The following is a 23,388-nucleotide window of genomic DNA, read 5'->3' as shown; positions in this document are numbered from 1 at the left end:
GGTCTGGGATGGCAATAAGAATTACAAAAATGTTATTAAATCAGAATTCTAAAATAGATTTGGGGCCAACTAAAAATCCTAAACAGCTTCAAGAAAATTCAAGAAGAGGAAAACATTTTGGAGGAAAACTTAGAACATAAGCCATAAACAAACTAGATAAGTAGATCGGATGCCAAAGAACAGAATCATAAAAACAAAACATTAGAAATTCTAAGATGCACTTTTATTTTACTAGGCACCAATGTATTTAATAGATACATTAGAAACAACTTTATGTTTTAACATTAACTAGTATTTTAACCTGAAAGAAAATGTCGTTATATCTTAAAAATGTGCTGAATCCAAGCAGTTCATTTTCTTTTTCTACTCTCATTTAACAAATTGTTAAACTCTAGAAATCACTTGCTACTGACAGAGATAAGGAACAAAATCTTGTGCTAATAATTTTTCTTAACTCACTAATTAATCTTTCTGTTCATTTAGAATTTTGGTATCAGATGATCTTGCCTCCCCATTTTGATAAATCCAAGAAATATCCTCTACTACTAGATGTGTAAGTATTCAAGAGAAGGGAGCAATTTAGAACTATTGGAATCATATGTATTTTTCTCAGCGCAGCTTACTGAAAAATGGAGCCAAATGCATCCATTCCCTCTTCCTGAATCACTGTTTACTATTTCTTCCTTTCACTTTACAGCCACAAACCCCAACCTGTGTTTTCTCACATCTTCTTAATAGAGAAAAGAGACACTCCTTTTCTGTCATAATGGCATATAGGTTTTCTATTGTTTTGCTTTTCTGAACTCCAAGGGAATTCCAAAGAAATTCTTAAGTCTGGACATTTTAACAAGCAAGAAATGGGTATTAACAGCCTTCACAGTCCTCTTACCCCAGCTACCACTGGTTGGCTCATGTTTCTCTTCCTTTAGTTCCTGAAATATTATCACCAGCTATTTTCTATTCCCCTTTTTGGTGAAGCAAAGTGATAGAGGAGAGTGTTCATTATAAAAATTTCAAGTATTTGAGAAAGTTATGAAATCACAAGTCTTTGAACATTGAATGTTAACTCATATGAATTCTAAATACCACAGCTTTATAAAGTCCTTTTTATAATGATTAGTAATACACCATACCTTAATCCTTCTAAAATTGCCTGAGAGTCACCCATGATGCCATAATGTCACCCTCTTCCTGTCCTGGCTTGTATCATTTCCTATATTTAAAACAAAACAAACCAATGTGTGCAGCAGCCTGCCGAATGCCAGCTGCTTACCATAGTTTGCCTTAGTTTATTCACACAACAAACCCATGTAGTAAGTTCTGTTGTCCCATTATACAGAAAAGACATTGAAGCTCAGGGACATAATTTCTCTGTTGTCACTGGCAAAAAAAAAAAAAAAGTTGGGGGAGGAAAGGAGGATACAAATATTAGTATCAGACACAGCTTGGATCCACTATATTCACAGTTCCATGAAAACAAAACATGACAGCACAAAGAAAGAAAATAATAGATATTTTAAAATTCCAGATGTGCTATCTAATTTCTTTTCAAGTAAAATAATTGTAGCAAATGAAGTCAATTCATTCGTGATGCTAATTTGTTTTAGGCTTTGGCTCCAATGCTAAAAAGGCATCCTTTAGAAAAGAGTGATATTTTATCTTCTTTGACTCCCCAACAAGTAATGATTCAATCTCCATTAGAAAAGGTTTTAAAAAATGATAAATTTCACACATATTTCTGTTCAGTTATTTTCTTCTTCCTATCTTTTGAGGTTGAATTTTTTTTTCTATTTTGAAAAATAATCTTGTTTAATCTTGGCATTAGGGAACTTGATATATACTTAATATTAAGGCAAGCTCTTAATCTACCAAATGTAATATAATTGAGAGGAGCAAGGCATTTCACATATTGGGAAAATATGTGTGCTTGCCCAAGAAATGTGTGAATGCATTTTCCTGTTTAAAGTTAAAATGTTAAAAGTATTTTGTTTAAAACTAAAGTTCTTTTCATGAAATCCCTAAGTAGAAGGAAAATATTAGCAAAGCCATGTGAGAAGGACTTGTCCTATCCTGTGTTGGGGACAGTGAGCAGATGAGTGGAGAGATGGGGTGGGGAGGGAGTAAGTTATTGGAGACTATCCATGTCCAAGAGTTGTGTAGATAGTGCAAAGATGACATATTTAAATGAATTGAAACGAGCTATAAGGAGCTCCTCTTGATTAGCAAGCAGAAATGAGAGTGCTTTATAGAGCTTTACAGCAATTGTGCATACAGCTCTGTGTAGAGTAGATGGTAGCCTGTGAAGATGCAAATACAAGGGAATTAAACTTGTTTTAAATAGAATGCCCAACGACATGCCCATTTTCCAATGCAACCTGTTTCTTCCTCTGAAGTTTTAACTATTAGCATTCATTCATACTGCTGTCCATTCCACAATGATTTACAATCATTCTGAGCAAGACTGTGCTGGGTATTATGGGAAATGCAAAGCATATAATGCAGGAGTGAAATTCCTTAAAGAAGGAAATAAACTTGTAGTCCAAGAGTATTTGTAAGCTGAGAGGGAAAGCTATCCAAAGCTGCATTTATTGTTGTCATTATCATTTTTTTAATAACACAACTCCCTTTCTTAACTATTAGAGAAATTATTTCTTTGATTTCCAAGTTTACAAAATTCTTTAAAAATGTTGGCCTATGAAGTCTGTGTTGAATAACCATCTTCAAAGACAAAACTGACAAGTATCTTTGAAGGAAATACACAACCATGGTAGTTTTGTTGCTAAGTTTTACAGGACCTATTCTGGACACTCCAGAGGCTGGCACAGTTTAAGGCTCATGATTGGGAAGGATGCACACTTCTTGTCCACGGGGAAGAGAAATGTAGGCATTCTTCATTTGATTCAGGAAACCCATGAAAGCTAACAATTTGGGGTTTTTCGTAGGTATGCAGGCCCGTGTAGTCAAAAAGCGGACGCTATCTTCAGACTCAACTGGGCCACTTACCTTGCAAGCACAGAAAACATTATAGTAGCTAGCTTTGATGGCAGAGGAAGTGGCTACCAAGGAGATAAGATCATGCATGCAATCAACAGAAGACTGGGAACATTTGAAGTTGAAGATCAAATTGAAGCAGCCAGGTGAGTGACTAGGAGATGAAGTCAAAGGTCATCTGATTTTATTGCCCTTTAAAATTTCCATTTTAAAGATGTAAAGTGTAAATAATTTAAAGTGTTCTGGGATGAATTTGTAATCTTTATCCTTATGGTAGGTTTTAGTGAAGATGTTATGTGTAGAAAAAAATATACTACATTATAGATTTATATTAAGTTTAAAAAAAAAGCATTTCCTAAATTCCTCTCTGTATGTGACTCTAGAAATGGAGTTGGCATATGTCCTACCACCTTCTAAGAACAGAAAGTCAAAATTCATCAGACTTGGGGACAAACTGAGGGATAAATGTACCCTAGTAAACATCTGACTAAACAAGCCAAGCCCATTGCTTCACAGTCAAGGATAAAGAGAGGACTTCAGTGTACATTTACATCATAGGCGGTGACAACTGTGAAGTCCTGAGTAGCTCCTACAGGCTGGATGAGAGTGACTGCTATTTTGGGAAAATTGTGGAGCATAACCATCATCAGTCCCACTTATAAGGGCTCTGTTAAGTATGAATCACATCTCATTCTTGTCCTCTTCACTTATGGGACTTGAAATAGATGTGATCTGGCTCAAGAGATGTTACCCATGAATAATGGTTACTCATGAGATGCATGTAACATGGGAAGTGCTTTACCTGCAGGCATTGTCACTGAAGCCCTGAGAGGTGGGTGTTCTTACCCCATCTTTCAAGTAAAGAAAGGGAGATTATTAGGTTAGGTAACTTGCCGAGGTGAATCTGGATTTGAATCTAGTCTCATTCCAATGCTTATATTTAATTACATTCAACTGGTATGTGGGAAAAGTAACTTTGAGTTTCTACAACCAACAACCTGAGTTTCTGGGAAGCATAATAGAGAGGGTGGTTTAAAATAATGTTATGAAATCACAGACTAGGAAATGCAGAAGGATCCGTGAATGATTAAATAGATGGAGAGAGGAGAAGATGACAACTTATTAAGGATTCCTGAGTGAATGAAATTCTCTTTTACTAAAGTTAATGATTAGCTATTTTCCTTAACAATTAGAAAATAGAGATTTAGAATAAACAGGGGATACATTTGTTCAAGAGTGAGGCTTTGATATTTTAAAAATAAACTTGTATCTATCCAGATCGCTTCTCTGTGAGAGAGGGCATAGTTTTCAGGGGCTCTCAAATCTGATCAACAAAAGCCCTAAAATTACAAAATTGGGTACCTACTATCTACAACCCCAGTTAAATAAGTAATAAGGGATGGTGTGTTTATACAATAGAATACACTATTGCAGCAACTAAAAAGAACTAAGCAGAATAATATGGATGAATCTCACATACTGTTGAATGAAAGAAGCCAGACACAAAAGTGTACCTCCTACAAGATCCAATTTATGTAAAGATAAAAACCAGGCAAAAGTTCAGGTGAAATTGTTATAGAATCCAATAAAAGAAAAACATTTCCTTTTGTCCCTTTGCAAAGAGGCAAATGCCTTAGAGGCTTCTGATTTTATGCACAGGCCATGATTTCAAGGATACATTCACTTTGTAACGGTTGATCAAGTTATACAGGAATGATCTGGTACGCATTGCTGTATGTCTGCCTCTTTCAATTTTAAAAAGTTGACATGGAAAAGATAATGAGTTGAAAACTATTTTAATTTTTTTCTAACATTGCTCAACTTAGGGCAACCTAGGACATATATCATTAAGTGAAAACACAAAAACTTTCAAAGTCAAGATAGGTTAATGCAAAGGTCCCCAACCACCCACAATGCTAAAAAGTTGAGTTCCATTTTCCAGGTATTTTAAAATAAAAATATTTTCTATTGATGTCAGGCTAAGATTAACAAATAAATGCATAAAACATTTTTCTTATTTCTTTACCTGGATTCCAATTCTGAACACAGTTTAGTAGCAAAAAAGATTTCTTAATCCATCAAGGAAACATTTATTTCTTTTGAGTGCATGGTGCTGAGCTGACTAATCAACACCCAGTATAAGAAGGGATTTATTTAGAGAATGGTGTTTAAGTTCTCAGGTAGGGGGCCCAGAGTCATTCCTAAGCCCTACTCAGAAGTTTTTCATGCCCTTATCTTTCTCCATTGCAGGGGCAGACTCTCTCAAACTGAAAAACATCTGGAGAGATTTAAATTCAATTATGTAAAGAAAAGTGCATCTGGGCTGCAAATTTTCATATGAAGCTGTGAAAAAAACTGCCAGGATTTGTTTTCTGTGAATCATACACACACACACACACACACACACACACACACACACACACACAATTTTTATGAACTCCAAAAAAGTAAACCTTGTTCATCTGGATCTTAGGTTAAAATGATAGATATTTATCTCAGGTGTTTAGTTGACTGCTGGCAGCAATTCTTAGTCTCTAATAGAATGAGGCAGAGAACAAATGGCAGGAGTTCACATTTGTGCCTTATCTTAGTTTTCTATATACAATGCAGTACTGATTGTGGACTTTTCCATGTGTTTTAGACAATTTTCAAAAATGGGATTTGTGGATGACAAACGAATTGCAATTTGGGGCTGGGTGAGTAGCTGACTGATGAATCTATATGCATTCTTTAGTGAATATCACTCAGAGCAGGTTAATTTATCTTTTGTATATAAATATTTGGAGATGAAAATCACATCTATCAAGTCTTAGGTCTCCGGGCAGTAACCCTGCAGAATCTCCACTGAGCCAGGCTTACACCTTTGTTTATTACAATGAGGGAGGGAGGTGAAGTAGAAAGAACAAGAGGGAAAGAGTGAAAGAGGGAAAGAAGAGGGAAGGGAAGGAAGGAGGGAGACTTTTTCTTATGCATTAGTCAGTAAAGATTTCGTGTTATTGTTTTTAAATCTTCTGTAATTGGTACCATCCAGTCACTAGGGTCAGCAAATTTTCCATACATTTTCCCTTATACCTACCAAGAAAGAGATCAGGGCTCTGACAGTGTAGTCTTTAAAGATACTGTCCAATTAAGGCCAATTTAAACCTCCTATACCATGCTTTTTATCTCTAAAGAGGCACAGTATATAAAGATGTGAGAAATGTGGAAACTGCGACTCGCTTACCATATGTCCTTATTCTTTTACCTCCATAAAAATAACTGTTTCCATTCCTTAGTCATATGGAGGGTACGTAACCTCAATGGTCCTGGGATCGGGAAGCGGCGTGTTCAAGTGTGGAATAGCCGTGGCGCCTGTATCCCGGTGGGAGTACTATGGTATGTAATTGCTGTCAGGTACAAAGAGATACGGAGTGTTGACCTTAAAATGCCAGTAACAAAGCCATTCCTTTCTGAGTTCCAGTGTTTTTACAGCGAATAATAGGCTGATTCATCTTAGAGGTTCTTTTTGGATACCTATAATAAGATGATCTCATTTATTCTGCTATTGTGCAAGGCTGGGTGGTATATTTTATTACACATTTGGTTTCTTATCAACAAATTTTGTTTTCCAAATTTCAAAACAGCCCCAACGCTACATTTCTACAGATAAATCATTCCTTATCTTTACTCTAATTTGATTCTTGGGTTTCACATACTAGCAGAGTGAGAGAAGTGCGTATCTCTTTATCTTCAATTAAATGTCAGTTATAAGATTAGGGCTTTGGATGAGAAGAGGAGAGGAGGAACAGTGGAAATACCCATTGGGTTTTTTTTTTTTTTTTTACTATCTCTTAATAGGTGAAAGCTACTCTAGAATATGCTGTTTGTTATTGAGAGAATATTATTCTACAAGACATCGTACATTTTTAAGACTACAATTCTCAAAGGGGAGGGAGTAAGCAATGAAAGATGAGGGAGGAAGGAAGAGTTGGAGGTGGTAAGGAAGAAGATGGATGATTTTCCTGCACCTCTTCTGATCCCATCTCAAGTCTTCTGTCTAGTGTAAGAAAAGAATGGTTGATGATGAATAGCTCACTAAATATTTTATATCCAGAAATATGGTAGTACCCAGAGGAAAAGACTCTTTTAAAGTCTCTCCCAGTCAAGATAAACCAATGTAAAAAGACATTTCTATCTTGCTGTTAAGAAAATTGGAGAGCATAGTTATGATTTGATCTATACACAATGAATTTGTTTTCATAATATTTCTCTGCTTGATATTAATTGTTCTGTTGGATGGCTTGTTTTTGGAGACCTCTGGTGGTCAATAAAATAAAGGAGTAAATCTTTGTAAGTTAAAAACTACATGAGAAGAAAACTTCATTTAATGTATATAGACCAAACTAATACATAGGAATTTTATAGAGTTCTACCTGTAAATTTAAACAATTTTACCCAAAGATAGGACAAAAGAAATATGTAAGTGGTGTTTGAAAGCATATTTTTTAAAAAGTTTACAAGTGCATTATGCAGTTATACATAATATTTTTTAAATGCTATTTTTAAAATTTCAGATCTTCTTATACACATAAACCTGGTTAGCATAAATAAGAAAGGAGTATTGTGTTTTATGACAAGCAGAATTCAAGTCTGCAACTATTTGGGGAAAATGTGTTTTGCTCTTAAAGGCCATTTTTTCCTCATCTAACATACTACCTAAGTTATTAATATTTCAATGCTAAAGTTAAAAAAGATATGAGCATTTTATAAAGAACTTATATTTTAAATGACAATTTAAGTTGTCATTTAAAATATAAGTTCTCATTTAAATTGTCATTTAAAATATCCTATTTTTATATTAGTGTCCTTTATGTATATGAAATTATGTATAGTCAGCATTCATATTAATGAAAATGATAAAATATCACTGGAGGAAATTTTGGAGGAAAACATTTTGATTTTCATAGAAATGGCTTAAAGTATACATATGGAGCAACTAACACTCATTAGTGCAGCTTCTAATCTACAATACCAGTCATTCAAAAAGTGTCAGAATGTTGAATTTAGATAATATATCCATTTTTAAATTAATAAAATCAGTTTTGAAATACTTGTAAAATTATAGCAAAATTCAAGCCATTAGCCTGTATAGCACAATAGTAAGATAAAATTCTTAGACTTTTTAACTGTAATCTGGTCACTTAAGGAGGCAGTTTTCAAAGCAGTTATATCAGATTTTAAAAGTTTTATTGCAATTTGGCCACAATAAATTTTCTTTCTGATATTTTAGGCCAAATATATATAATGTATCATTTAATTTTTTTAAATCAGGCAAAATATGTTTAACGATCCAAAATAACCAAACCAATTATGCAACCTGTTTTTCAACCATATTTATAGATAAAAGAGCTTATGTCATTTCAGCAGACAGATATTAATGTAATCTGTTTCACAATGCTCAACTGTTATACCACAAAAATTGAGGCTTTACCACAAAATGAGAGAAAACAAAGTTAAAATTGCATTATGACAGAGCAGCTGAGCCAATATGGGAATATACAGCAAATAAATAACTGAATTATTTCTTTTTATTATAATGAATCATAGCCTGACCCCTCAAATAAAATATAATCTAAATAAGCAACTAGTAATTGAACATTCTTAGGGGCCTCCAAAAGAAAATAGAGTATCATAAATCAGGGCATATACTTGTAATATAACCAAAATATTTTAACACAATTGAGACATTAAGTGACTTACTAACTAAAAATTTTTTACAGGGTCATATAATAATGTAAAGATCCCTTACCCCTGAGCACTTTACATTTGATCTTTCTGTAGGTGGTTTATTGATTGGATTTTAGATCATCTGGTTTGATCTCCCTTTGCCCCATCATAAGGGGAAATTGAGAATGGGTTAGGACTGAGTGTGGAATGGTATGCAGGGAACTTTGAATGAGCATCTCTGGCTATATTAGCAAGCCAAGTAAAAAATTACCTCAATAAGCTGCTTTAAACACCCTTTTCTTTTTTCATAACCACATAGAGATACTTCGAAAGTAACTCTATATTCCTATACACAAGTTAAGACATATGAAAACACTGAAGTGGCCCATTAAAAGAAAGAAAAGTTGTTATTGTATGAATTAAACTTTTTTCTTTTTTTTTCTTTCACAGACTCAGTGTACACAGAACGTTACATGGGTCTCCCAACTCCAGAAGACAACCTTGATCATTACAGGGTAAGAGATGAGGACCTATACCTATTTTATAGCCTATTTATAAGTGGTTTAAGAATCTACTTAAGTGTGTCTATTCAAGAAAAAATATATTTTTATTTCCAACAAAATTCTTGTTAAAAAGAAATAACACAGGTGGTTTAGAGATACTCCAATAGCTTCCCCTGCTATATTCTGCATAATTACAGTCTTTATGGTATGCTATATAGGTCACAATATGCATTCATTTAGAAATACAAAGCAACATCAGATAATTACTTTAATTATAAAAATTTCAGTTTTGAAAACCTATTAGAAATTCAACATATTCCTTTAGAGCCCAGAAGACTCTCTAAACCTTTAGCTATATATTGAAATTACTTACAGTATTATCATAAGATGTATATATGAGAGGATAATTTTCTTACTCATAGCCAATTACGTACAGTTTTTTTCACACAAGATTTGAATAAAGCAGGTGAGAGGTAGGTACAGTTGGGCAGTACCCTTAAAAAGCCCTAAACCTAAATCACTGAATAGCATCCAACAGGCTGGTTGCCTGATGGGAGAACCAGTGGGCAGGTTGCTCTACAGATGGGCTATAGCATTTAAAATATGGTATGGGTGCAACTATCATTGACAGCCCCCATGTGCTAGTGTGGATGCCACGGCAAAGCCAGAGCATTGTCTCTGGTGCCACATTAATGCAGCTGGAAGTGCTAGCGTAAGTATTAGGGGCCCTTCTGGTACTTTGATCCTTCCAAAACTTTGCTGATTGTTTGTCATGTTAGTTGGAAAAAATGTTTAAAAAGCCCTGAAAATTACAGCAGACAAGGTAAATCATTTCTGATGTTTACATTTTCTAAAGAATGTTCACAATTTTTCCCAAGATGGTGAATTAAAGAGGAAGAAAAACAATAAGAATAATTTAAGAACACAATTTCTTCTCATCTGTGGCATGACTTCACATTAATACATTGCTCTGAGCAATATCTGTGTGTTTTTGTAAGATGTCATCACTATTACTATGAATGCTGAAGTCATCTGATCAAAACACAATAAACTTCTAGTTTTGCAAGATAAGTATAGATAATTTAGTTTTACCAATTACTTGCAGCTTAATGAGTAAGGTGTGTGTGGGTGTGGGTGCAGGGAGCTGTGATCGCAATGCTTTTGTGTTAGTGTCTGTATGACTGTTTTCATGTCTATCAGTCAAGATAGAAAAGTAACAATCTGCAAAGTGAGATGCACAAATCATCTACCTCTACAAAACAGTCCCATAATTAGATTGTCCCCATTTCTGCTAAGGGTGATAGTTAGGGCTCAATTCTTCCCATTCTTTCTCCTCCATCTCCCATAAGCTGCTTTAGACACTAATTTCCTTTTTCATAACCACATTGCTATTGTCACATAACCTATGTTTTTTTATCACAATAACCCAATTTTTCTCCTCTTATCTTATCTTCTTATACTGCGCAACAGAGTGCAACAGAGCAGGGAGATTAACTCCCACCTACAACATGTTCATGGTTCCTTCTTGTGTACTCAACTAAGCCCAGTCCTCACTCTTCACCCAGGTGTTCAGCAACCTTCCTACAGTAGCCTACTTTGTCTGGAATGCTTGCTGTTCTCTGAATGTTTCTGTGGCTTTCCCTTTTATGCCTTTGCCCTCTTCTCCTTTCACCTAGAGTGTTAATTCCCCTCCAATTCCACCCATTCAGAAACTTACACAGTCCTCTCAGTGGAGCTGCTTCCCCTTTTGAATCCCATATTTTCCTTGTATATCTCTGAATCCTCATTTTATTCTACCTTGAACTGATAGTTATCTTGTGCTGAATTTTCCCCTCTTCAGTACAGTTAGCTATTCAAGGCGTACAAGCTATTCAATGTTGTATTCTTTGCCTTCTCTTTTAAGAAGTATAAACTCCCAAACCTTTCCTGATTTAACTTAAAAGCTTTTTGAAGGGAAACATTGTTATACAAGAATTTCTCCATCACTGCCTTCATTTCCCAGTTCAAATTTTCTTGTTAACTACCCAACCAGAATACTTAAATTTGATTGCCAAAGAGCTTTCTCAGATATCCCAAAGTACTGAAAGTTCCTAAAACATCAGAGATGTAACTGCCTAGGGTCCCAATCCCTCGCTTGAACACAGTGGATGATAACTCCAAAGTGTTCATTTACAAAATTATATTCTAAAAAGTTGAGCCTGGAACAAACCCAAACCCTGCCATCTAAGGAAGTTCATGGCACCTACCCTAATTCCTCAAAGAACATCAGCCAATGGGGTATTTCCTCTTCGACCAGCCTTCCCTATATAATGAGATAGGATGATTAGTTTTAGTCTGCCATTTCAACCTGCATAATTTTCCAGCCTTTCCTATAGGCTCCTTGTCCCCACATAGATCCCCCTCTTCTCCAGCTCTACCCCTCACTGCTGTGGCCATTTCCGTCTCCCCCCTTAGGTGTGCGCTGCATGAGGTAGTCATGTAAATAGAAGTCACTTCCTCCTGCCAATGGCAACACACGCACACTGGGTGCACAAAGTCACTCTTTCACTTCACTGCACAGATGGCACCCGAGGACTGTTTAATCCTTCCACGCCAGGAGTCGGGTTTTCTTGGCACAAAATTCATTGCTGGCAATGGACACATTAAAACTGCCAGTACCAGGGAGCTAAAGGTTCCCAATGTGTTACTAAGAGGAATTATTTGGGAGGGCGATAGTTAAGGTGGGCAGGATACAAGCGAGGCAAATGCACTAACTGAATTGTCTCCACTCTGGTAAGTTGCTTCCTCCGAAATGTGAAGAACTGAATCTGTGTGGAGAACTGAAGCTAAGTGCCTATTTTTGGTGCACAGCAGGCTTTAGAATAAAGCTGCCCTCCTTTGTTTTTTAAATGAGCCTGTGCTTTTGTCTCTGGCAGGAATACATTCAAAGATTCTATTTTCCCCCAAGGCCCCAGCTGCCCCTCTGGACCCCATCTTTTACTTTTCTTTCCCAGGTTGTTTTTTTCTTTCTCTCTCTCTCTCTCTCTCCCTTTCTTTCCCTCTCTCTCTCCCTCACATCGTTTTTTAAAAGACAAAGGAGATAATTCCTTAGAGATTTTACCACCCTGTGCATTTCAGTGGGTCAGAAGGAAATATTTTTAAAGTGGTTCATATTTAGTCTGGATCAGTGACTCTTCAGTACTCTGAGGATTAGGAATGCCCCAAGTGTGTAGCAAGTAAGGCCTTGATCTTTGTCCATGTTTTCAGCTAAAGAACCATTGATACAGTGGCCAGAATTACACCTTTTGGAAGAAAATGCAGTTTTTAATGAAACTCAAATGAGAAAAGGATTTATTATTAGGTGATTTTTGACCTGGATTTGGAAGAATTTAGAGAAATCCACTTCACCAAGAGAAGCCCATCTTGCAAAATCAAAGTCCTACTCACCATTGAGGAAAGGGAATTAGAAGAGCCATTTGCATACTTGAATGGAACAGGCGGGGATGCCATGTGCAGTTGTTCAACCTGTGCCCTGCTGAAAGCTAGACCACACTCCATTTTCTAAGGCACACACCTACACGGCTGCGGCAAACCAGACGGGGCACCCTTTTCTATTCTTTCAAAGCTGCCATGTGGACCCTGAGACTAAGGCCTAGACCCAGTGCAGTGACACAAGCGGTGACTCCGTAAGACTCCTTTTGGAGATAATCATCCACCTACTGGCAGGAGGCCAGGGAGAAGCACTTTTAAAAGATATCCAGACCTCAAAGAGGAAAGGTGATGTTCATTCCCCTAACATCTCAAGGAGCTGAATTCCAGAAGCTCTAAATGGGCAGCCAAAGTGGAGGGGTGACAAATCTGGGCTAAAGGGTAGTATAGCTCTTTGGAAACATCTTTTCTGCAATATGTCTCAGTCCACAGCAGACAAAAATGGTGACAGGTTTGAGCAAAGGAATCAGATCCAAAGAGGCAACCCTCACAATGTCAATCAGCAGACAGCAGCTGTAGCCACATCTTGTGGAGTAGGTTCCCAACAGTGGGGAATGGTCTCTTATGTGGTCAATCAGGTCTTTTAGTCAAACTTGTAAAAAATGTTAACATGTGGTAGACTCATTTACTCATTCAAGATGCCTGGTGTTTTAATCATTCAGAAGGTTATTCCTTGTCAATTAGAAACAACAATATTTTGGGAGAGAAATAAAAGAGAGTAAGTAATAAAAGAAGAATTTGAATATGACAAAGTAGCCAGCATGTCTGAAAAAGACTTGTGGTTTTCAAATTGTGACGATGAAGCCCCAGGAATTCTATACCTTAGGAGCATGTAGGGAGGGGAAGGGAGGTAGCCGAGAAGTTAGGGTTTCCCCTTCTCCACTCCCTAGCCAGGAGGGGCTCTAGTTTCACTTATTTCATTCATGCTTTCATTCATTTATTAAGTGCTTCTATGGCCAGATATCATTCTAAGCTCTTTCTGTGGATTATCAGGTTTAATTCTCCTCCAGATCTTCCTAAATAAGTACTGTGTTTCTATTTTACTGACACAGAAACTGAGGCACAAAAATGTTACGCAACATATTGACATTGAGGGTTAGAAAAGGGAAAGAGGGCACTTACCTGAATCATTAGAGAAAGATTTCGGAAGACAGGGAGGATGAGCATGATGCTCTCAATAGGTTACGTATTGGGAGAGGCAGATCAGCACAGGAGGCAAATGAATAGCAGGAAGAGTGGTTTTCTGGGGATGTGTGAAGCAGGTCCAATGAATTGAGGGATAACAGAAGAATGGCTACGAGAAGAGCAGGCCAAATTATAGCCAATAAGGCAGGACATCAGCCTGGGGAGGGAATGGATTTATGAATACACACAGAGAGAAGTATCAGATCAAGGGCAAGAGAAATAGGACCCAAGTCCTGAGCCTTGTTGCCAAGAGAAGAGGGCAGCCTGGAACACACAGAAGGGACTGATTTAACTTGTAGAGGAGATTTATTTTGCATTTTGCTCAAAATTTGATAGGCTTTTGGCAAGTGTATGAAACAGTCATAGATTTGGCAGTCTTCTGCTAGCAGATTTGAAATGTTCAATCCTTAAGAACTGCTGCATCGTTAGGTTATGCAAAACAGGGTGCAATTTTGTAAATATGCCATCTTGTACTGATTTGACATTTGTTCTATTATCCCAGAATATGCCAAAGGGAAAGAGACCTTCAGATTTAAGCCAAACCTTAACTTGTTTGTTGAGTGCTGATAAAATGTTGACTGCTGTGTGATCTTTAAAGAAGCCAGTGTTGCTTGGTGAGGCCTGAGGTAGAGCCCCCTGTCTGGGGTTGATGGGAGCTCTCTCCTTGGCATCCCATGGGTACAGTTGTTTGATAGATGTAAACAAGTAAAACATCTGATTTAACGAATTTAATTCATTCTTTTCTTAAACATTTTCTGTGGCCCCTGCTGTGGTATTAATGGTGCTTCCAAAAGTGGCATCATTTAATATTATTTATGCAGCTTTGGTTACAAGTAGGAGAATGCATAGAGCAAGCTGCTAAACCCAAGGTTGTATCTTACTGAAGTGCTGGGTGGTTGTCCGATAGACCCAATGAATGTGTGTTCTTTCTATAAGATCCTATAAATGGGATGAGTTGTTTGGTTGTGATGTCAAGTGCCAGTAGAATGACAGTAAGGGACACGGGCTTTTAGGGTTAGGCCAGCATGTCCTCAATTTGTTTCAACCACTTACCAGCAGTCTGAGCTTGAGGAGGCTACTTAACCTTGCTGAACGTCAGTTTCCTCATCTGGATAATAAGATAATCAGACCTACCTCACAGGGTTATTGAAATGATTAAATGAGATGCCTGCACCTACCATGAAGGAAGCTTTCAAAACATGGCAGCTGCCACCATTATTATCTTCAGGAAGCAAATTGTCCTTATGGTTGCTAGATGGCACTAGGGGTAGTTTAAAAATTGTCATACCTTCTGTTTCTCATAGTACTCTCCTCCTCTTATCAGCTCTCTCTTTTAATTCAAAAATACAAAGATTTATTTGTTGGAAGGTAACTGAGGAACCAGCATGATCCAACGAGCAGCTACAGATGGTTCTTCTTGGGGACTGAAGGAAAAGCTCCTCAGAGATGCTGTGGAGTCGGCACTGCCACTGGACCGATCCTTCCCACTTCTCCTTGCCAGGCTGTTGCTGGCAGCGGGGCTCTCCGGAAGTTTCTAGCCTCAGGAGAGTGCCAACTGCACCACCATTGCATCCTTGCCCATTTATCACTCTGAGTTTCCTTTTTAGTAGTTGGTGATAGACTATTCAGCTTCTAACTTAGTCATCCATTTCCTTTTTTATTTCTGTTTCCATGGATAGGCAAAGAGGGATTATCCTATTTTGGTAGGTTAAAATAGCACAATTAATTTTTTTCTAATCATTAATTATACCTTAAATTTATTCCCATATTTCTTTTTCTGGCTTTGTGTGTTACCTTTACAGCTTCAAGTGTGCCATACAGTGGACCGTAAAGGGTGTTAGTTGAGAAGCCAGTATGCGCACAGTTGAGTAGGGAATGATCAATGGTTCCAGAAGCAAGGTGACACAGCTGCCTTTTTTGGGGGGCAAAAAATGTTCTGGGTAGCCGGAGAGCCTTAAGGTGGGTGTGTGTCTCTCGGCTGCCTCTCTCCGTCTCACAGAGAGGTCCCTCTGGAGGCTTCTCCCAGAGCAGGGGAAGTGTGTGCTTGAAATCGCACACTTATCTTGCAGTTGCAGGGGAAGCTTTTGTTTTATTTTTCTCTTGCTGCATTAAAGTATTTGTCTTTCTTTCTTTGTAGTGTAATATTGTTAATGTAAAACAATTTGCATCATGACACTTTTATCACAGTTTTCGTCTTTTTCTCAGTATGTTGCATTTCTCACCATGTCTAGTTCATCACAGCTACAGTGTGTACATCACAACATTTATCTTAGGCTCAGGGTTTTACTTGTTTATAAAAATTGTCTTCTTTCAGCCTGTATTCACTCCATTTAAGAAAAAAAAAGGCAGCCAGAAACTGTTTTGGTCCAAACTCCAGTAGTTATCACATTCCTTGCTAACTGTCCTGCGTATTTATATGTCTCCTAACTATTACTCTATGTTTCAATGACATTTCTCAGTTTTATGGCTCGGGGAGGTTGTAGGAGCAGCTTTTGCTATTCAAGCTGCCAAGCAAGGCAGGCCCATGAGGCTTTTGGAGGTGAGGTGAGGTGGCACAGTTTTATATTTGGGTCAGGTCTGAGTGTTAAAGTTGACTGTCTTCCGCAAGCAAAGAGCTAAATTTAATTCGGAGAGAAACGAGGAGGGAGGAAGTCAGTGCAGGCTGAGAGCATGGCTAGTGGAAAGGATCACCAAAGAGGACTCACACAGGGGCACCTGGGCCTGCAATTCAGGCGATTAATGTTCACGGTCAGTGCTCAAGAATCAGCTTTTCTTCTCTCCAGCTTTGAATGCTGCACAAAACTGTGTTTTAGGGATATTTATTTTGCCCCTTTCCTCTCTGAAGGCCAGAAAACTGCTCAGAGTTCTATTGTCCCATTAGGCTATATGTCACTTGCACAGTCACAGAATGTGCCTCTCAAATCGCCCAGGGCTGTGCAGGGCAATCTCTCTTCTGATTAGTGCAGTCTGAGAACGCATGGGGTCTTAGGAGGATGCCAAACGATACCCACTATTATTGTGCACTTTAAATTCCAGGACAGTTCATTAGCATTTTATTTCACACCGTTTCTTTGCCAGAAGATCACATCATAAGCAGCTTGGAATTTCAGTAAAGATGCAGTGTAACGTAGAAAGTAAAAAGGGATTTGCTGTCAGATTTTATCCATCTCTGACACTTGCTGTAGTTGTAACCTGGTGCAAGTTACTCACCTCCTGAATCTCAATGCCTCCATCCAGAAAGCAGGATTGGTCTAGACCTATTTTATGTGAATATTGCAAGGATTCGATATAGCAGTGCTTTTACAAACCCTTATTTATATGTAATGCTTAACACAGCGACAGGCAAGGAGTAACTGCTCAACTGAATGTTAACTATTATCATTAATGGCATGGTGTATGGATTGAAAGTGGGCAAAACATATCTCAATACATTTCAGATTGAGCACATTTCGTTCTCCCTACCCTCCGCTGATAACACTTGATTCTGCAAAACTAGGATCAAATATAGTGGACACTGAAAGAGGTTGATAATTTATTTCATTTACTCATTTAATTGATAAATATTTAGCATTCTATTAGATGTTAAGAGTAATGCACAATATAGACAAATCTGTTCTCTTATGGATCTTATCATTTAGTAGAGTATATAATAAGTAAATATTGATTTACTAGATAAAAAATTAATGAATGGATGAATGGTGATGTTGGGATGAATGGATAGATGGATTCATATTTGGATGTATTTATCTGAGACATCATATCAGACAAAAAGTTTTTCCAAAATAAAGTAAGATAAAAGCATAACTTTTAAGGAGTCTCACCCAGGTTTTTATTCTGAGAGTTCATAAGTAAAATTCTCAATTTAAGTGAGAAATGGAATATGGTCAGGACAAGTGGGAACTAGCCTCCACAGGAAAGGAAGGAGCTTTTAAGCCTACTAGGTCAGGATGACCTTGTGACATTCAGTTGACTAAAACATTTTGGGTGGCTGTGTCCTGAAAGTTGTAGATAAAATGTCTTTTTTCCAGAAACACTGTTAAAGAATTCTCACATCAGCATCAGAAATTTAACCTCCCCAAAATGCCCCTGCCATATCTCTTGGTTCCTATTATTGTGATGGAGTAAGAGGAGTTACAGTAGCCCACCCTCATTTAAGGCAAATACATTCCAGGACCCCCAGTGGATGCCTGAAACTATGGATAGTCATGAGCCCTCTATACATTATGTTTTTTCCCCCTACAGATACACATACCTACAATAAAGTTTATAAATTAGGCATCATAGAGATTAACAATAGCCAATAATGAAACAGAACAATTATAACGATATACCATAATAAAAGTTAATTGACTGTAGTGTCTTTCTGTTTCTCAAAATATCTTATTGTATTATACTGCAGGTAACTGAAACCATAGAAAGCAAAACTGCCAATAAGGGGGGACTACTCTATTACAATTTTACAGAAATCAGGGCTCAAAGAGTAGCATGTCTCCAGTTGCATAGCTCACTGATACTGAAACTGGAACTTGAAACAAACACTGTTACTTTAGCCCCATCCCCTTCCTGCCAGGCCACCAAGGTTCTCATCAAAAATATAAACTGGTATGAGCTACAGATATATCTGTGAAATATAAACCTTGGTTTTCATAAAGTTGAATTTGATTCACCAAGGTGCTGCAGGACCAGCTGGCTGCTTTAAAACCCATGGAGATGTTGCTGCCCCTTCCCTGCCCAACCCATAACAGGATCATCATAGTGGACCCTAGCTCACCCTCTCCCCAAAACACTGCAGTGTTTTGCGGCATTTTTACCTTCATCCTGACTTTAGTAAATATCCTCAAATTAAAATCAGACCACCAGCTCTAGATGCTTTCAATGACTTTTTCATCCAAGACCCCTGACCCTCATTCTAGGAGCCCTGGCTCAGGCCACATAGCAGTCCCAAAAAGCTGACCTCCCAATTTTTTTATCCTACTTCCTTGGCTAATTTGGGTATGACTTGATCTAATAGCATCACTTCCAATATACGGAATGAGGCAGACAACAACTCACGGATTTTCTAAGGCCATTTTTGATCTTTTTTACCCCCTTCCCCTCCCATATGTTACATTTGCCTAGGTTTTTAACATCTGTTCCCAAAGAGGTAATATTTGCTTTTCATTCAGAGCTTAGCAATGTGGACCAAAGTTCACATGACATATTGCAGAGTATGTTTAGTTGCAAATGCTATGTACAGGCTCTTTGAAATGTAGCATGTATGGCACCATGTGACACATGGTTGCCATGGCAATACACTTTTTGGCTGAACTACAGCAGAAGCCCATGGAACATACATTGCTAATATGAGACTCTGCCCTGTGCTAATGCATAGGACACAGCCAATCTGGGATCTGGGACTCAAGGGGTTTTGCATGCAGGCTGGGTGGCAGGTGCCCTCTGCCTGCATGTGCAGGGAAGATGTGGCATCCTCCCTTTCCAGTCCTGTCTCCCAGGCACAGGGCATGCTGTGCATTCTGCCATGCATGGAGACAGCATTTGCTTGAATATCGGTTTGCTATATTTTGTATCAAAGGGGGCCCCAGCTGAAAACATTTTATTTTGTAAACTGAAGTGAAAAATCAGTTTATGGCAGATCCTTTTTTGAATAATGACATTCTTTTTCCCAATTCCAGAATTCAACAGTCATGAGCAGAGCTGAAAATTTTAAACAAGTTGAGTACCTCCTTATTCATGGAACAGCAGATGGTGAGTTTCAGTTAATTAGACTTTTTAGTATCACAGACAGGTTTGCAATTTCACTACTGACAAAACAAAAGCATGAGGGGCAAGACTGTTACATTTACTTCAATAAAACAGTGTTGCTTTCCACAAGTCACTTGTCTTGGGCTAAATGGGATGCTGAGTCCTAGAACTTCAAACAGTCCCTTTCTTCTTGTGCCTTTCCCACCCCTTGGTACCAGAAAACGGGCGGCTATTAGCTACTTTGTTTCCTCTCTCTCCCTGCAGATAACGTTCACTTTCAGCAATCAGCTCAGATCTCCAAAGCCCTGGTCGATGCTGGAGTGGATTTCCAGGCAATGGTATAGAAAAATTTGTGCAAGGGGAGGGAAGTTGCTGGTGGGGTCTAGTTTCCTCTTTCTGGGCTAATTCTCTTGGCAGTGCCAGAGGCAGAACAGAATAAAAACATTAAATTTTTTTTTTCAAAGTGGAATCAGAGGAGTGATATCCTTGAGCCATACACAGAATAATGTTCAATAACATTAGCAAGTTTGCAATTAAGAAGCACAATATTGCTTATCCTCGGAGTATCAAGACACTGGTTGATGTGATCAGTCTCTCCCTATTTTGATTCAAAAGTAATCACTTATTCAGTAAATGTGTGGCAGAGTAATTCTAAAGTGAAACCAGCATGATAATAGCTCAGCTCAAATATGAAAATCCATTTCTGTCTGGTATGTATTACTAGCCATTCTAACAACAGTAGGATCTTAATAATGAGCATGCTTCAGTTTTTGCAGTTGCAAGGTGATCTTTTGTTGAACAACCACAGGCAATAAACAATTGTTTTATAAAGTCAGAAATGGCTAGAGCTGTTTTTGTCTATGCAGAGGATATTTCTGGGTGTTATGTCAAATTCATTTTCTGCATTAGAGATTTTCAGATTAAGGAAAAAATACATATTCTTATGTATGTATATGTATTTATGTGTCCTCTAATACACATGATTTGCTCTGTGCTCAGTTCAAATGGTGCCCAATGCATAGGGGTGGGACAGTTATTTGATACTGAGAAAAACTTGTATATGTTTTGGGTCAGTGTTTTATAAGAGATTGAAGTTTATTTTTCTACTATTCAAAGGAAAGACATATACTACTTTAATTAAGCTTTTTAAAAAATTAACTTACATCTCCATCGTTTATGTTTGCCCAGCAATGACTTCCCAATTATTTAATAAGGTATCAATCGATAAAATTTTGCCCAAGATAATAAATGCCTTTTACATAAATGTCAGATATACAGATTTTTAAAATACCAGTTTAAAATCTAAGTGTTTGCAAACAATGCATCTGACTTTTGAATTCACTTCTGTTAAACATATATATGTAATATTGAGATAGTTTTTTTCTGGTTTCTTAGTGATATATATTAGGCAACATTGCCTTTAAAAATCATTTATTTTAATACAGTTTATCTTACTATATAGAAATTTAACACTTGATAACACTTTAATTAAAACAAGTGGGCTTAATGGGATAAGCATTCCTTCCTGTGCATAGTGTGTTTCTAAGTGCCCTTTGAGTCAAATTTGGAAGTGGATTGGGTGCTTAATTAAAATTGTCATATCTTTAAAGCAGTATGCAATAAAGCCAAATTCACAGTGAGTTCTCTCAACACCTGCAAAAGAGGATCAGAGACTTCTGCAGGACAGAACAACATGCCCTGGAAAAGCTCTGGAAGAAAATTAGACACCCTCTTTGATCCCGTTTCAGTTTATACACTGCTTCGGGAGTCAGAACACTCTGTTTTATACAATGTATGCTCCTGAGAGCATATTTGAATTTATTTATTATTGTTTTTTAAAGACAACGGAATTGCAATTCTAACTTTTTTCTTTCTCTCTTTAGTGGTATACTGATGAAGACCATGGAATCGCAAGCAGCACAGCACACCAGCATATATATACTCACATGAGCCACTTTATCAAACAGTGTTTCTCTTTACCTTAGCACCTCAAAACACCATGCATTTTAAAGCTTATTAAAGTCATTGTTTTCATTATATCAAAACTGCTCTGTCAAGATGATGATCTTAAAAATATACACTCAAATCAAGAAACTCAAGGTTACCTTTGTTCCTAAATTTCATACCTATAATCTTAAGTAGGGACTTCTGTCTTCACAACAGATTATTTCCTTACAGAAGTTTGAATTATCCAGTCGGGCTTTATTGTTTAAAATCATTTCCACATCAGCTGCTGAAACAACAAATATGAATTGTTTTTATGGAAGCTTTTCCTAGGTTCCCTGAGCAGGATTTTAATCTTTTTCTAACGGGACTAGTTCAAATGTTCTCTTCTTTAAAGGGACGATAAGATGTGGGCAGTGATGTCACTAGGGTAGAACAGGATAAGAGGGATTATGGAGAGAAGATAGCGGGGCATGGCTGGGAACCCAAGTCCAAGCATACCAACACGAGCAGGCTACTGTCAGCTCCCCTCGGAGAAGAGCTGTTCACAGCCAGACTGGCACAGTTTTCTGAGAAAGACTATTCAGTCTCAGGAAATCAAATATGCAAAGCACTGACTTCTAAGTAAAACCACAGCAGTTGAAAAGACTCCAAAGAAATGTAAGGGAAACTGCCAGCAATGCAGGCCCCCAGGTGCCAGTTATGGCTATAGGTGCTACAAAAACACAGCAAGGGTGATGGGAAAGCATTGTAAATGTGCTCTTTAAAAAAATACTGATGTTCCTAGTGAAAGAGGCAGCTTGAAACTGAGATGTGAACACATCAGCTTGCCCTGTTAAAAAATGAAAATATTTGTATTGCAAATCTTAACTTGAAGGGAGTCCTTGCATCAATTTTTCTTATCTCATTTCTTTGAGTGTCTTAATTAAAAGAATATTTTAACTTCCTTGGACTCATTTTTAAAAATGGAACATAAAATAGAATGTTATGTATTATTATTCCCATTCTACCTACTATGGAATCTCTCCTGGTCATTTAATAAATGGGCCTTCATTTTTTCAGAAGTAATGAGTTGTGTCTTGAATCAATACAGTGAAACCACACTGGCATGTGGACACATTTATCTCGAAAGACTCTTGTTTATTTTGTTAGTAATCCAAGACTACCTTGTAAATATGGAAAGAGTTCAGCTTTGGTAAAAAATTAGATATATAAAAATGTGTTAAGCTAAACAGTTCATAGGTTTTTGTCTAAAATGCAATTTCTCTTATCATAAATACATAGAGCTTTTGAGAAATCAACTGAAAATAATTTGTTATTTATATCATACACAATTTATAATTTTATTCCAGGGAACTATGATGAGGCTTATATAAGAACAAATAGATCAGAAATATCATTCTGGCAGTTCGGATGGCTCAGTAGAAGTAGTCAAGTCAATCACTTAAGTGTTTGACTAATTATTTGCGGTTGACCTTACTATAAAAATGAAAGCATAATTCTTTTTTTCTTTTTTTGAGATGGAGTCTTGCTCTGTCACACAGGCTGGAGTGCAGTGGCATATTCATGACTCATTGCAACCTCCGCCTCCTGGGTTCAAGTGATTCTCCTGTCTCAGCCTCCTGAGTAGCTGGGATTACAGGTGCCTGCCACCATGCCCGGCTAATTTTTGTAGTTTTAGTAGAGATGGGGTTTCACCATGTTGGCCGCACTGGTCTTGAACTCCTGACCTCAGGTCATCTGCCTGCCTCAGCCTCCCCAAGTGCTGGGATTACAGGGGTGAGCCACTGCACCCAGCCCAAAGCATACATTTTAAATGCTGGATTTGACCTAGCAAAGCAATATCTAG

At 37.5% G+C, this 23,388-nt stretch overlaps 1 protein-coding gene across 2 annotated transcripts in view; it reads left to right on the top strand.

Moving 5' to 3' along the window:
- DPP4 (dipeptidyl peptidase 4) overlaps positions 1 to 22,603 on the top strand; it is an 82,951-nt gene extending 60,348 nt beyond the window's left edge. For both annotated transcript variants that reach the window (XM_032286555.1, XM_032286554.1), the window contains exons 19-26: positions 484 to 553; positions 2,943 to 3,137; positions 5,633 to 5,687; positions 6,267 to 6,366; positions 9,148 to 9,212; positions 19,526 to 19,598; positions 19,860 to 19,933; positions 21,479 to 22,603. In XM_032286555.1, the coding sequence (XP_032142446.1) occupies positions 484 to 553; positions 2,943 to 3,137; positions 5,633 to 5,687; positions 6,267 to 6,366; positions 9,148 to 9,212; positions 19,526 to 19,598; positions 19,860 to 19,933; positions 21,479 to 21,580 (734 nt within the window). In that variant the 3' untranslated portion in view covers positions 21,581 to 22,603. The remainder of the gene's footprint in view (positions 1 to 483; positions 554 to 2,942; positions 3,138 to 5,632; positions 5,688 to 6,266; positions 6,367 to 9,147; positions 9,213 to 19,525; positions 19,599 to 19,859; positions 19,934 to 21,478) is intronic.
- The last annotated feature ends 785 nt before the right edge of the window (positions 22,604 to 23,388 follow it).

Source organism: Sapajus apella, unplaced genomic scaffold (assembly GCF_009761245.1).
Source record: "Sapajus apella isolate SASKATOON/1434 unplaced genomic scaffold, GSC_monkey_1.0 scaffold18, whole genome shotgun sequence".
NCBI lineage: Eukaryota > Metazoa > Chordata > Mammalia > Primates > Cebidae > Sapajus > Sapajus apella.
Note: the sequence above shows the minus strand (reverse complement) of the source record. Positions and strands in the feature narration are given on the sequence as shown.